The sequence below is a fragment of the Panulirus ornatus genome, chromosome 10, assembly GCF_036320965.1.
Source record: "Panulirus ornatus isolate Po-2019 chromosome 10, ASM3632096v1, whole genome shotgun sequence".
In the NCBI taxonomy this organism is placed as follows: domain Eukaryota; kingdom Metazoa; phylum Arthropoda; class Malacostraca; order Decapoda; family Palinuridae; genus Panulirus; species Panulirus ornatus.
In genome coordinates this window covers 26,817,917-26,833,375 of record NC_092233.1, presented here as the reverse complement: position 1 = coordinate 26,833,375, position 15,459 = coordinate 26,817,917, and the positions used below count along the sequence as shown (strand labels likewise).

The window sequence follows — 15,459 nt, the reverse complement described above, 5'->3', positions numbered from 1 at the left end:
TTCAGTGAAGGGCGCAAATGGGGAGGTGATAACAAGTAGTGGTGATGTGAGAAGGAGATGGAGTGAGTATTTTGAAGGTTTGTTAAATGTGTTTGATGATAGAGTGGCAGATATAGGGTGTTTTGGTCGAGGTGGTGTGCAAAGTGAGAGGGTTAGGGAAAATGATTTGGTAAACAGAGAAGAGGTAGTAAAAGCTTTGCGGAAGATGAAAGCCGGCAAGGCAGCAGGTTTGGATGGTATTGCAGTGGAATTTATTAAAAAAGGGGGTGACTGTATTATTGACTGGTTGGTAAGGTTTAATATATATATATATATATATATATATATATATATATATATATATATATATATATATATATATATATATATATATATATATTCCCTGGGGATAGGGGAGAAAGAATACTTCCCACGTATTCCCTGCGTGTCGTAGAAGGCGACTAAAAGGGGAGGGAGTGGGGGGCTGGAAATCCTCCCCTCTCAATTTTTTTTAATTTTCCAAAAGAAGGAACAGAGAAGGGGGCCAGGAGAGGATATTCCCTCAATGGCCCAGTCCTCAGTTCTTAACACTACCTCGCTAATGCGGGAAATGGCGAATAGTTTGAAAAAAAAAAAATATATATATATATATATCCCTGGGGATAGGGGAGAAAGAATACTTCCCACGTATTCCCTGCGTGTCGTAGAAGGCGACTAAAAGGGGAGGGAGTGGGGGGCTGGAAATCCTCCCCTCTCAATTTTTTTTAATTTTCCAAAAGAAGGAACAGAGAAGGGGGCCAGGTCAGGATATTCCCTCAATGGCCCAGTCCTCTGTTCTTAACGCTACCTCGCTAACGCGGGAAATGGCGAATAGTTTGAAAAAAAAAAAAAAAAAAATATATATATATACTCCCACATAAAGACATATACATATCAACACAGAATGTACATATACATATGCATACACTGACATTACATACACAAACATGTACATATTCATATTTGCTAGTCTTCATCCATTCTTGTCACTACTCCACTCCATAGGAAAACAGCATCGCTATCCCCTGCTTCAGCGAGCCAGCGCCTGAAATACAGACAAAAAGGCCACATTCATTCACAATCAGCCTCTAGCTGTCAAGTGTAATGCACCGAAACCACAGCTTCCTATCCAAGTCCAGGCCCCAAAGACCTTTCCATGGTTTACCCCAGACACTTCACGTGCCCTGGTTCAGTCCACTGACAGCACATCAACCACAGTATACCACATTGTTCCAATTCGCTCATTTCTTGCACGCCTCTCACCCTCCTGTATGTTAAGGACCTGATCGCTCAAAATCTTTTTCACTCCATCCTATCACCTCCAATTTGATTTCCCACTTCTTGTTCCCACTACCTCTGAACGCATATATCCTCTTTGTCAATCTTTCCTCACAAATTCTCTCCATATGTCCAAACCATTTCAACACACCCTCTTCTGCTATCCCAACCATACTTCTTTTTATTTCCACACATTTACTTTACCCTTACATTACTTACTCGAACAAACCACCTCACACCTCATATTGTCCTCAAACATTTCATCTCCAACACATCCACCCTCCTCCGTACAACCCCATCTTTAGCCCATGCCTTGCAACCATATAACATTGTTGGATGGAACTACTATTCCTTTCTCACGTACCCATTTTTGCTCTCCAAGATAACGTTCTTGCTTTCTACACATTCTTCAACGCTCCCAGAACCTTCGCTCTCTCCCTCACCCTATGACTCACTTCCGTTTCCATGGTTCCAACCACTACTAAGTCCACTCCCAGATATCTAAAACACTTCACTTCCTCCACTTTTTCTCCATCCAATCTTACCTCCCAGTTAACTTGTCCCTCAACCCTACTGAACCTAAGAACCTTGTTCTTATTCAGATTTACTCTCAACTTTCTTCTTTCACACACTTTACCAAACTCAGTCACCAACTTCTGCAGTTTTTCACCGGAATGAGCCACCAGCACTATATCATCAGCGAACAACAACTGACTCACTTCCCAAGCCCTCTCATCCACAACAGACTGCATACTTGCCCCTCTCTCCAAAATCTTGCATTCACCTGTCTAGCCACCCCATCCATAGACAAATTAAACAACCATGGAGACATCACGCACCTCTGCCGCAAACCAACATTCACTGGGAACCAATCACTTTCCTCTCTTCCTACTCATACACATGCTTTACATCCTTGGTAGAAACTTTTCACTGCTTCTAGCAACTTACCTCCCACACCATATACTCTTAAAACCTTCCACAAAGTATCTCTATCAACCCTATCATATGCTTTCTCCAGATCCATAAATGCTATGTACAAATTCATCTGTTTTTCTAAGTATTTCTCACATACATTCTTTAAAGCAAACACCTGATCCACACATCCTCTACCACCTCTGAAACCACACTGCTCTTCCCTAATCTGATGCTCTGTACATGCCTTCACCCTCTTAATCTATACCCTCCCATATATTTCCAAGGTATACTCAACAAACTTACGCCTCTGTAATTTGAACACTCATCTTTATCCCCTTTGCCTTTGTAAGTGGCACTAAGCATACATTCTGCCAATCCTCAGGCACTTCACCATGATCCATACATACATTGAATATCCTTACCCACCAATCAACAACATAGTCACCCCCTTTTTTATAAATTCTACTGCAATACCATCCAAACCCGCCACCTTGCCAGCTTTCATCTTCTGCAAAGTTTTCACTACCTCTTCTCTGTTCACCAAACTATTCTCCCTGATCCTCTCACTTCACACACCACCTCAATCAAAACACCCAATATCTGCCACTCTATCATCAAACACATTCAACAAACCTTCAAAATATTCACTCCATCTCCTTCTCTCTCATCACTGCTTGTTATCACTTCCCCATTTGCCTCCTTTACTTTTCTTATGCACTTTATTTACCTCCTTCCAAAATATCTTTTTATCAATCTTCCTAAAATTTAATGATACTCTCTCACCCCTACTCTCATTTACCCTCTTTTTCACCTTTTGCACCTTTCTCTTAACCTCCTGCTGCTTTCTTTTATACATCTCCCAGTCATTTGCACTACTTCCATGCAAAAATCATCCAAACACCTCTCTCTTCTCTTTCACTAACAATCTTCTTCATCCCACCATTCAATACCCTTTGTAATCTGCCCACCACCCACCTTTCTCATGCCACATGCATCTTTTGGACAAACCATCACTGGTTCCCTAAATACATCCCATTCCAACCCCACTCCCCCTTGCGTCATTTGCTTTCACCTTTTGCCATTCTGCACTCAATCTCTCCTGGTATTTCCTCACACAAGTCTCCTTTCCAAGCTCACTTACTCTCACCACTCTCTTCTCCCCAACATTCTCTCTCCTTTTCTGAAAACCTCTACATATCTTCATCTTCACCTCCTCAAGATAGTGATCAGACATCCCTCCAGCTGCCCCTCTCAGCACATTAACATCTTCATACTTGCTTGCCTTCATCCATTCCTGTTGCTACCCTGCCCTGCATGAAACAGCATTGCTACCCCCTGGGTGTGTGTGTGTGTATGTGTGTGTGTGTGTGTGTGTGTGTGTGTTTACTGATAATTGCCCAAGTCAAATTTCTATGAAAGAGTCCTGGTGTTACGATGAATAATAATGTATAAACATATTTTTACATATATGAAGTGGCTTGGGAAAACCATAGGAAGGTCTATGGGGCCCGATTGTGGATAAGGGGCTGTAGTTTTGGGGCATTACACGTGAAAGCTAGAGAATCAGTGTGGGAGAATGAGGCACTTGCTTAGTCCCTACCTTGTGCTAACTAACTAATACAGGATATAGCAAACATTTATGAAAAAAAAATATATATATTTATATTTTCCAAGATTCAGCTTGTGAGTATTTTAATTCATTCATCTAAAATTCATGCTTATGTCATGTGCTGTATTTTTAAGGATCATTTCTTCATTAGTAAGATATGGTTATATGAATTTTCAGACTCTAAAGTGACTAACACAAACATTTTATGAAGAATAAGTCTTAATTGTCTAATTACATCATAGATTTACGTTCTTATTTTTATTGTACTTTGTCGCTGTCTCCCGTGTTAACGAGGTAGCGCAAGGAACCAGATGAAAGAATGGCCCAACACACCCACATACACATGTATATACATACACGTCCACATACTCATACATCTCAACGTATACATATATATACACATGCAGACATACGATGAATAATAATGTATAAACATAGCTATCATGTATAATGCACCGAAACCACAGCTCCCTTTCCACATCCAGGCCCCACAAAACTTTCCATGGTTTAGCCCAGAAGCTTCACATGCCCTGGTTCAATCCATTGACAGCAAGTTGACCCCAGTATACCACATCGTTCCAATTCACTCTATTCCTTGCACACCTTTCACCCCCCTGCATGTTCAGGCCCCAATCACTCAAAATCTTTTTCACTTCATCTTTCCACCTCCAATTTGATCTCCGACTTCTCCTCGTTCCCTCCACTTCTGACAGATATATCCTCTTGGTCAATCTTTCCTCACTCATTCTCTCCATGTGGCCAAACCACTTCAAAACACCCTCTTCTGCTCTCTGAACCACACTCTTTTTATTACCACACATCTCTCTTACCCTTTTATTACTCACTCGATCAAACCACCTCACACCACATATTGTCCTCAAACATCTCATTTCCAGCACATCCACCCTCCTGCGCACAACTCTATCTATAGCCCACGCCTCGCAACCATATAACATTGTTGGAACCACTATTCCTTCAAACATACCCATTTTTGCTTTCCAAGATAACGTTCTCGACTTCCACACATGCTTCAACGCTCCCAGAACTTTCGCCGCCTCCCCCACCCTATGATTCACTTCCGCTTCCATGGTTCCAACTGCTGCCAAATCCGCTCCCAGATGTCTAAAACACTTCACTTCCTCCAGTTTTTCTTCATTCAAACTTACCTCCTAATTGACTTGTCCCTCAACACTACTGTACTTAATAACCTTGTTCTTATTCACATTTACTGACAGCTTTCTTCTTTCACACACTTTACCAAATATTCAGCATTTGAACACATGCAGTTACTAGAACCTAAAGTTTGGCAGATTTCATGATTTAGGTTGCTGTTTTATCTCAACATGAACAGATGTAATAACTTACCTGTTTGCCCTTGATTATATTTCCATTGGGTCTTCAGCTGATTACTGGAGTTGCTCCATTTTACCTTAAAATCATAAGTATTTAAATCTTACACTTTTTTGCAGGTCCCAAGAGAAAAGGGTAGACCTGGAAAAGGAAGCTATTGGGCCCTTGATCCTAGCTGCTCTGACATGTTTGAAAATGGGAATTATCGACGGAGAAAAAGGCGTCCAAGGCAGTCTACATGTACACCAGGATCCTCTAAAGAGGATCCCAATAATGAAGTGAGGAGAGAGGTGACATCATTTCAAAAAGACAGGCAAAAGGTCGCTGATTGCAACATGGCTGCCAGTACACAATCAGGAGCTGCCAGCACTTTGCATTCAGAAAGCCTTTTGGTATCAAGTCCAACCACATTAAGCTTTGAGAAAAATCTTGTAAATGACTGTGTAGGCAGCAGCCTCAAAGACCTTACTATGATATCAGATTTGAATTTTCCAATGAATAGAGAATTCTTAAAGGATGCTCAACAATTAGCAAGAGAAACTGAAGAAAATGCTACAGGTATGCAAATGTGGTCAACAGACACCATGAAACAGAGAGCTTTGATACCTAATATAAAGAAAAATAATAAAATATATGAATCTTCTTATGGAAATGTTAAAAGTGATGACACTAAAAATATGTTCCTAAGCCCATGGTCCATCTTTCAGCACTTACCACAATTACTACCATCCCACCAACACCAGGAAGGAAGCCCAAATATCATTACGCCTATGACATGTGACCCAAGACTGGACAATCCTAACCCTAAGAATATGCAAAAGCAGCCACAAACTGTTCCAGTTCCAATACAGCTCAGAAAGGACATACTTGACACTGAAGCCTCTGTAATTTATGATACAAAAAGCAAGGTCCTCTACAATCAAGATGCAAGTGAAACTGATATTAATCAGGGAGACATTGTAGCACATAAATTCTACAACTCAAGTACACGAGGTCAAAGTTTTCTCATACAAAACCTCATAAGTTAAACCTTGAGAAAAAATATAAAATCTATTGGGAATCTGAAGGACATTGAGTAAGTATATCTATAGAGCAAGTGCTTCCTCAGGAGGCTGGGTATTTCTAGGGAATACAGAAAAAGGTAATTTTACATCAAAAAATGAAGCAAATAGACTAAAATCCTAATTAAAAGAATCATTGATATTTGGTATTTCTCAAATTTACAGTCAAGTTGAATATAAATACATTTCTGTAATATCAAAACTATTCTGCTTCATGTCTAGTGAATATTGTAATGGTAAAATATCATGATTTTAGTCAAGACTCCTATGCAAACTAGACTGAATGTTTCTGTCATCTATTTCATGTTTCACAGTGAATATGTACTTCTCATTTCTAGTATCAAACTCAATACATAACTCATGAAAACAGTGTATCAGGTGTGTAAAAGTACATTATCATATTACTTGTGCATAATTCCTTGAAAATTATGATCATGTCAATTATGTAAGATATCCTAAGATTTTTACAATGCCACAGAGCTCTGCTTTATGCAGTTTAAGAAACTTCCTATAAACCTTTTCCACTGTATGTGCATATGATGTACATGAGAATAATTCTTACTCATTCAGTTATGCCAGCCATTAAATATAAAAGATGAAGAATTGGTTTTGTTTAAAATGTATAAAACTATGATTAAAATATCTTGATTCACCTTCATTTCAATGGCCAATTTTCTTTTTACTGTACATACTGTATTCTTATTATTGACATGTCATCAAGGGAATTTATTTATAATTCACAATTATAATCATTCATAATTTCATTTCCTCTACCACTTCTGAAACCACACTGCTCTTCCCCAATCTGATGCTCTGTACATGCCCTCACCCTCTCAATCAATACCCTCCCATATAATTTACCAGGAATACTCAACAAACTTATACCTCTGTAATTTGAGCACTCACTCTTATCCCCTTTGCCTTTGTACAATGGCACTATGCACTAATTCCGCCAATCCTCAGGCACCTCACCATGAGTCATACATACATTAAATAACCTTACCAACCAGTCAATAATACAGTCACCCCCTTTTTTAATAGATTCCACTGCAATACCATCCAAACCTGCTGCCTTGCCGGCTTTCATCTTCCGCAAAGCTTTTACTACCTCTTCTCTGTTTACCAAATCATTTTCCCTAACCCTCTCACTTTGCACACCACCTCGACCAAAACACCCTATATCTGCCACTCTATCATCAAACACATTCAACCAACCTTCAAAATACTCACTCCATCTCCTTCTCACATCACCACTACTTGTTATTACCTCCCCATTAGCGCCCTTCACTGAAGTTCCCATTTGCTCCCTTGTCTTACGCACTTTATTTACCTCCTTCCAGAACATCTTTTTATTCTCCCTAAAATTTAATGATACTCTCTCACCCCAACTCTCATTTGCCCTCTTTTTCACCTCTTGCACCTTTCTCTTGACCTCCTGTCTCTTTCTTTTATACATCTCCCACTCAATTGCATTTTTTCCCTGCAAAAATCATCCAAATGCCTCTCTCTTCTCTTTCACTAATAATCTTACTTCTTCATCCCACCACTCACTACCCTTTCTAATCAACCCACATCCCATGCTTCTCATGCCACAAGCATCTTTTGTGCACTCCATCACTGATTCCCTAGATACATCCCATTCCTCCCCCACTCCCCTTACTTCCATTGTTCTCACCTTTTTCCATTCTGTATTCAGTCTCTCCTGGTACTTCCTCACACAAGTCTCCTTCCCAAGCTCACTTACTCTCACCACCCTCTTCACCCCAACATTCACTCTAATTTTCTGAAAACCCATACAAATCTTCACCGTAGCCTCCACAAGATAATGATCAGACATCCCTCCAGTTGCACCTCTCAGCACATTAACATCCAAAAGTCTCTCTTTCGCGCACCTGTCAATTAACACGTAATCCAATAACGCTCTCTGGCCATCTCTCCTACTTACATACGTATACTTATGTATATCTCGCTTTTTCAACCAAGTATTCCCAATCACCAGTCCTTTTTCAGCACATAAATCTACAAGCTCTTCACCATTTCCATTTACAACACTGAACACCCCATGTATACCAATTATTCCCTCAACTGCCACACTACTCACCTTTGCATTCATATCACCCATCACTATAACCCGGTCTTGTGCATCAAAACCACTAACACACTCATTCAGCTGCTCCCAAAACGCTTGCCTCTCATGATCTTTCTTCTCATGCCCAGGTGCATATGCACCAATAATCATCCATCTCTCTCCATCAACTTTCAGTTTTACCCATATTAATCGAGAATTTACTTTCTTACATTCTATCACATACTCCCACAACTCCTGTTTCAGGAGTACTGCTACTCCTTCCCTTGCTCTTGTCCTCTCACTAACCCCTGACTTTACTCCCAAGACATTCCCAAACCACTCTTCCCCTTTACCCTTGAGCTTCGTTTCACTCAGAGCCAAAACATCCAGGTTCCTTTCCTCCAACATACTACCTGTCTCTCCTTTTTTCACATCTTGGTTACATCCACACACATTTAGACACCCCAATCTGAGTCTACAAGGAGGATGAGCACTCCCCGCGTGACTCCTTCTGTTTCCCATTTTTAGAAAGTTAAAATACAAGGAGGTGAGGATTTCTGGCCCCCTGCTCCTGTCCCCTCTAGTCGCCTTCTACAACACGTGAGGAATGCATGGGAAGTATTCTTTCACCCCTATCCCCAGGGATGATTGATATATATATATATTTTTCTTTCTTTCAAACTATTTTTTATTATACTTTGTCGCTGTCTCCCGCGTTTGCGAGGTAGCGCAAGGAAACAGACGAAAGAAATGGCCCAACCCCCCCCCATACACATGTATATACATACGTCCACACACGCAAATATACATACCTACACAGCTTCCATGGTTTACCCCAGACGCTTCACATGCCTTGATTCAATCCACTGACAGCACGTCAACCCCGGTATACCACATCGCTCCAATTCACTCTATTCCTTGCCCTCCTTTCACCCTCCTGCATGTTCAGGCCCCGATCACACAAAATCTTTTTCACTCCATCTTTCCACCTCCAATTTGGTCTCCCTCTTCTCCTTGTTCCCTCCACCTCCGACACATATATCCTCTTGGTCAATCTTTCCTCACTCATCCTCTCCATGTGCCCAAACCACTTCAAAACACCCTCTTCTGCTCTCTCAACCGCGCTCTTTTTATTTCCACACATCTCTCTTACCCTTACGTTACTCACTCGATCAAACCACCTCACACCACACATTGTCCTCAAACATCTCATTTCCAGTACATCCATCCTCCTGCGCACAACTCTATCCATAGCCCACGCCTCGCAACCATACAACATTGTTGGAACCACTATTCCTTCAAACGTACCCATTTTTGCTTTCCGAGATAATGTTCTCGACTTCCACACATTCTTCAAGGCCCCCAGGATTTTCGCCCCCTCCCCCACCCTATGATCCACTTCCGCTTCCATGGTTCCATCCGCTGCCAGATCCACTCCCAGATATCTAAAACACTTCACTTCCTCCAGTTTTTCTCCATTCAAACTCACCTCCCAATTGACTTGACCCTCAACCCTACTGTACCTAATAACCTTGCTCTTATTCACATTTACTCTTAACTTTCTTCTTCCACACACTTTTCCAAACTCAGTCACCAGCTTCTGCAGTTTCACACATGAATCAGCCACCAGCGCTGTATCATCAGCGAACAACAACTGACTCACTTCCCAAGCTCTCTCATCCCCAACAGACTTCATACTTGCCCCTCTTTCCAAAACTCTTGCATTTACCTCCCTAACAACCCCATCCATAAACAAATTAAACAACCATGGAGACATCACACACCCCTGCCGCAAACCTACATTCACTGAGAACCAATCACTTTCCTCTCTTCCTACACGTACACATGCCTTACATCCTCGATAAAAACTTTTCACTGCTTCTAACAACTTTCCTCCCACACCATATATTCTTCATACCTTCCATAGAGCATCTCTATCAACTCTATCATATGCCTTCTCCAGATCCATAAATGCTACATACAAATCCATTTGCTTTTCTAAGTATTTCTCACATACATTCTTCAAAGCAAACACCTGATCCACACATCCTCTACCACTTCTGAAACCACACTGCTCTTCCCCAATCTGATGCTCTGTACATGCCTTCACCCTCTCAATCAATACCCTCCCATATAATTTACCAGGAATACTCAACAAACTTATACCTCTGTAATTTGAGCACTCACTCTTATCCCCTTTGCCTTTGTACAATGGCACTATGCACGCATTCCGCCAATCCTCAGGCACCTCACCATGAGTCATACATACATTAAATAACCTTATCAACCAGTCAACAATACAGTCACCCCCTTTTTTAATAAATTCCACTGCAATACCATCCAAACCCACTGCCTTGCCGGCTTTCATCTTCCGCAAAGCTTTCACTACCTCTTCTCTGTTTACCAAATCATTTTCCCTAATCCTCTCACTTTGCACACCACGTCGACCAAAACACCCTATATCTGCCACTCTATCATCAAACACATTCAACCAACCTTCAAAATACTCACTCCATCTCCTTCTCACATCACCACTACTTGTTATCACCTCCCCACTTGCGCCCTTCACCGAAGTTCCCATTTGCTCCCTTGTCTTATGCACTTTATTTACCTCCTTCCAGAACATCTTTTTATTCTCCCTAAAATTTAATGATACTCTCTCACCCCAACCCTCATTTGCCCTTTTTTTTTTTTTTACCTCTTGCACCTTTCTCTTGACCTCCTGTCTCTTTCTTTTATACATCTCCCACTCAATTGCATTTTTTCCCTGCAAAAATCGTCCAAATGCCTCTCTCTTCTCTTTCACTAATACTCTTACTTCTTCATCCCACCACTCACTACCCTTTCTAATCAACCCACCTCCCACTCTTCTCATGCCACAAGCATCTTTTGCGCAATCCATCACTGATTCCCTAAATACATCCCATTCCTCCCCCACTCCCCTTACTTCCATTGTTCTCACCTTTTTCCATTCTGTACTCAGTCTCTCCTGGTACTTCCTCACACAGGTCTCCTTCTCAAGCTCACTTACTCTCACCACCCTCTTCACCCCAACATTCACTCTTCTTTTCTGAAAACCCATACAAATCTTCACCTTAGCCTCCACAAGATAATGATCAGACATCCCTCCAGTTGCACCTCTCAGCACATTAACATCCAAAAGTCTCTCTTTCGCATGCCTGTCAATTAACACGTAATCCAATAACGCTCTCTGGCCATCTCTCCTACTTACATAAGTATACTTATGTATATCTCGCTTTTTAAACCAGGTATTCCCAATCATCAGTCCTTTTTCAGCACATAAATCTACAAGCTCTTCACCATTTCCATTTACAACACTGAACACCCCATGTATACCAATTATTCCCTCAACTGCCACATTACTCACCTTTGCATTCAAATCACCCATCACTATGACCCGGTCTCGTGCATCAAAACCACTAACACACTCATTCAGCTGCTCCCAAAACACTTGCCTCTCTTGATCTTTCTTCTCATGCCCAGGTGCATATGCACCAATAATCACCCACCTCTCTCCATCAACTTTCAGTTTTACCCATATTAATCGAGAATTTACTTTCTTACACTCTATCACATACTCCCACAACTCCTGTTTCAGGAGTATTGCCACTCCTTCCCTTGCTCTTGTCCTCTCACTATATATATATATATATATATATATATATATATATATATATATATATATATATATATATACACACATATACATACATATACACACATACACACACACACATATATATATATATTATTTTTCTTTATTTTTTTATTATACTTTGTCGCTGTCTCCCGCGTTTGCGAGGTAGCGCAAGGAAACAGACGAAAGAAATGGCCCCCCCCCCCATACACATGTATATACATACGTCCACACACGCAAATATACATACCTACACAGCTTTCCATGGTTTACCCCAGACGCTTCACATGCCCTATATATATATATATATATATATATATATATATATATATATATATATATATATATATTTTATATTTATTTATTTATTATACTTTGTCGCTGTCTCCCGCGCTTGCGAGGTAGCGCAAGGAAACAGACGAAAGAAATGGCCCAACCCCCCCCCATACACATGTATATACATACGTCCACACACGCAAATATACATACCTACACAGCTTTCCATGGTTTACCCCAGACGCTTCACATGCCTTGATTCAATCCACTGACAGCACGTCAACCCCGGTATACCACATCGCTCCAATTCACTCTATTCCTTGCCCTCCTTTCACCCTCCTGCATGTTCAGGCCTCGATCACACAAAATCTTTTTCACTCCATCTTTCCACCTCCAATTTGGTCTCCCTCTTCTCCTCGTTCCCTCCACCTCCGACACATATATCCTCTTGGTCAATCTTTCCTCACTCATTCTCTCCATGTGCCTAAACCACTTCAAAACACCCTCTTCTGCTCTCTCAACCACGCTCTTTTTATTTCCACACATCTCTCTTACCCTTACGTTACTCACTCGATCAAACCACCTCACACCACACATTGTCCTCAAACATCTCATTTCCAGCACATCCATCCTCCTGCGCACAACTCTATCCATAGCCCACGCCTCGCAACCATACAACATTGTTGGAACCACTATTCCTTCAAACATACCCATTTTTGCTTTCCGAGATAATGTTCTCGACCTCCACACATTCTTCATATATATATATATATATATATATATATATATATATATATATATATACATATGAAAAATACGTATACTTATGTATATCTCGCTTTTTAAACCAGGTATTCCTAATCACCAGTCCTTTTTCAGCACATAAATCTACAAGCTCTTCACCATTTCCATTTACAACACTGAACACCCCATGTATACCAATTATTCCCTCAACTGCCACATTACTCACCTTTGCATTCAAATCACCCATCACTATAACCCGGTCTCGTGCATCAAAACCACTAACACACTCATTCAGCTGCTCCCAAAACACTTGCCTCTCATGATCTTTCTTCTCATGCCCAGGTGCATATGCACCAATAATCACCCATCTCTCTCCATCAACTTTCAGTTTTACCCATATTAATCGAGAATTTACTTTCTTACATTCTATCACATACTCCCACAACTCCTGTTTCAGGAGTACTGCTACTCCTTCCCTTGCTCTTGTCCTCTCACTAACCCCTGACTTTACTCCCAAGACATTCCCCCAAACCACTCTTCCCCTTTACCCTTGAGCTTCGTTTCACTCAGAGCCAAAACATCCAGGTTCCTTTCCTCAAACACACTACCTATCTCTCCTTAAAAAAGCAAATGGATTTGTATGTAGCATTTATGGATCTGGAGAAGGCATATGATAGAGTTGATAGAGATGCTCTGTGGAAGGTATTAAGAGTATATGGTGTGGGAGGCAAGTTGTTAGCAGTGAAAAGTTTTTATCGAGGATGTAAGGCATGTGTACGTGTAGGAAGAGAGGAAAGTGATTGGTTCTCAGTGAATGTAGGTTTGCGGCAGGGGTGTGTGATGTCTCCATGGTTGTTTAATTTGTTTATGGATGGGGTTGTTAGGGAGGTGAATGCAAGAGTTTTGGAAAGAGGGGCAAGTATGAAGTCTGTTGTGGATGAGAGAGCTTGGGAAGTGAGTCAGTCGTTGTTCGCTGATGATACAGCGCTGGTGGCTGATTCATGTGAGAAACTGCAGAAGCTGGTGACTGAGTTTGGTAAAGCGTGTGAAAGAAGAAAGTTAAGAGTAAATGTGAATAAGAGCAAGGTTATTAGGTACAGTAGGGTTGAGGGTCAAGTCAATTGGGAGGTAAGTTTGAATGGTGAAAAACTGGAGGAAGTAAAGTGTTTTAGATATCTGGGAGTGGATCTGGCAGCGGATGGAACCATGGAAGCGGAAGTGGATCATAGGGTGGGGGAGGGGGCGAAAATCCTGGGAGCCTTGAAGAATGTGTGGAAGTCGAGAACATTATCTCAGAAAGCAAAAATGGGTATGTTTGAAGGAATAGTGGTTCCAACAATTTTGTATGGTTGCGAGGCGTGGGCTATGGATAGAGTTGTGCGCAGGAGGGTGGATGTGCTGGAAATGAGATGTTTGAGGACAATGTGTGGTGTGAGGTGGTTTGATCAAGTAAGTAACGTAAGGGTAAGAGAGATGTGTGGAAATAAAAAGAGCGTGGTTGAGAGAGCAGAAAAGGGTGTTTTGAAATGGTTTGGGCACATGGAGAGAATGAGTGAGGAAAGATTGACCAAGAGGATATATGTGTCGGAAGTGGAGGGAACGAGGAGAAGTGGGAGACCAAATTGGAGGTGGGAAGATGGCGTGAAAAAGATTTTGTGTGATCGGGGCCTGAACATGCAGGAGGGTGAAAGGAGGGCAAGGAATAGAGTGAATTGGATCGATGTGGTATACCGGGGTTGACGTGCTGTCAGTGGATTGAATCAGGGCATGTGAATCGTCTGGGGTAAACCATGGAAAGCTGTGTAGGTATGTATATTTGCGTGTGTGGACGTGTATGTATATACATGTGTATGGGGGTGGGTTGGGCCATTTCTTTCGTCTGTTTCCTTGCGCTACCTCGCAAACGCAGGAGACAAAAAAAAAAAACATGAAAAAATGTAAGAAATAATTTAGAAAACTGAAACTTCTAGCTTGAAATGAAATGAAAAAATGAATGTCACATAATGGTTCAACCTCTGGCTATGGAAAAGGGAAATGTATAATTTATTTACCCAACGTCAATAGTAGTTTTCATCAAGTTAACCACTGTAACATACTCCCTGGTCCACTTCTCTTATCATGAAACTGGAATATTGGCTTATGATGTTTCTCAATTGTCTTCATTACACAAAGTACAACCATATCTTGGATACATGAGGGTAGGTAGTTGGTCATCCGCCATAATAAAGCCTTGACAGACCAAAAGTTTATCTGGACCTCAACTTTTCCAGTACATTCATGAAAAACACCTTTTTGCTTTCCATCTCTATCACTTTGAAAAAAAATGCTTTGTTCATGTTTCAATGAAAGAATAAGCTTCAATGTCTAAGCTACATTCTTTTCCAATTTCACAATTTTCTTGTCAGAGCACCATGTATGAAAACTATCACTCCAGTAACACAACTATAAACATTTACTTCCCCTTTAAAAAAAGTTCTGAGGA

General features: G+C 41.0%; 2 protein-coding genes across 6 annotated transcripts in view; one reads left to right on the top strand and one right to left on the bottom strand.

Moving 5' to 3' along the window:
• The window catches only part of LOC139750833 (uncharacterized), a 50,595-nt gene extending 43,712 nt beyond the window's left edge, over positions 1–6,883 (top strand). Inside the window, exon 4 of the mRNA XM_071665608.1 lies at positions 5,290–6,883. Within this exon, the coding sequence (XP_071521709.1) occupies positions 5,290–6,198 (909 nt within the window). The 3' untranslated portion in view covers positions 6,199–6,883. The remainder of the gene's footprint in view (positions 1–5,289) is intronic.
• The window catches only part of LOC139750835 (metallophosphoesterase MPPED2), a 378,611-nt gene that overhangs the window by 239,611 nt on the left and 123,541 nt on the right, over positions 1–15,459 (bottom strand). The window lies entirely within an intron of this gene.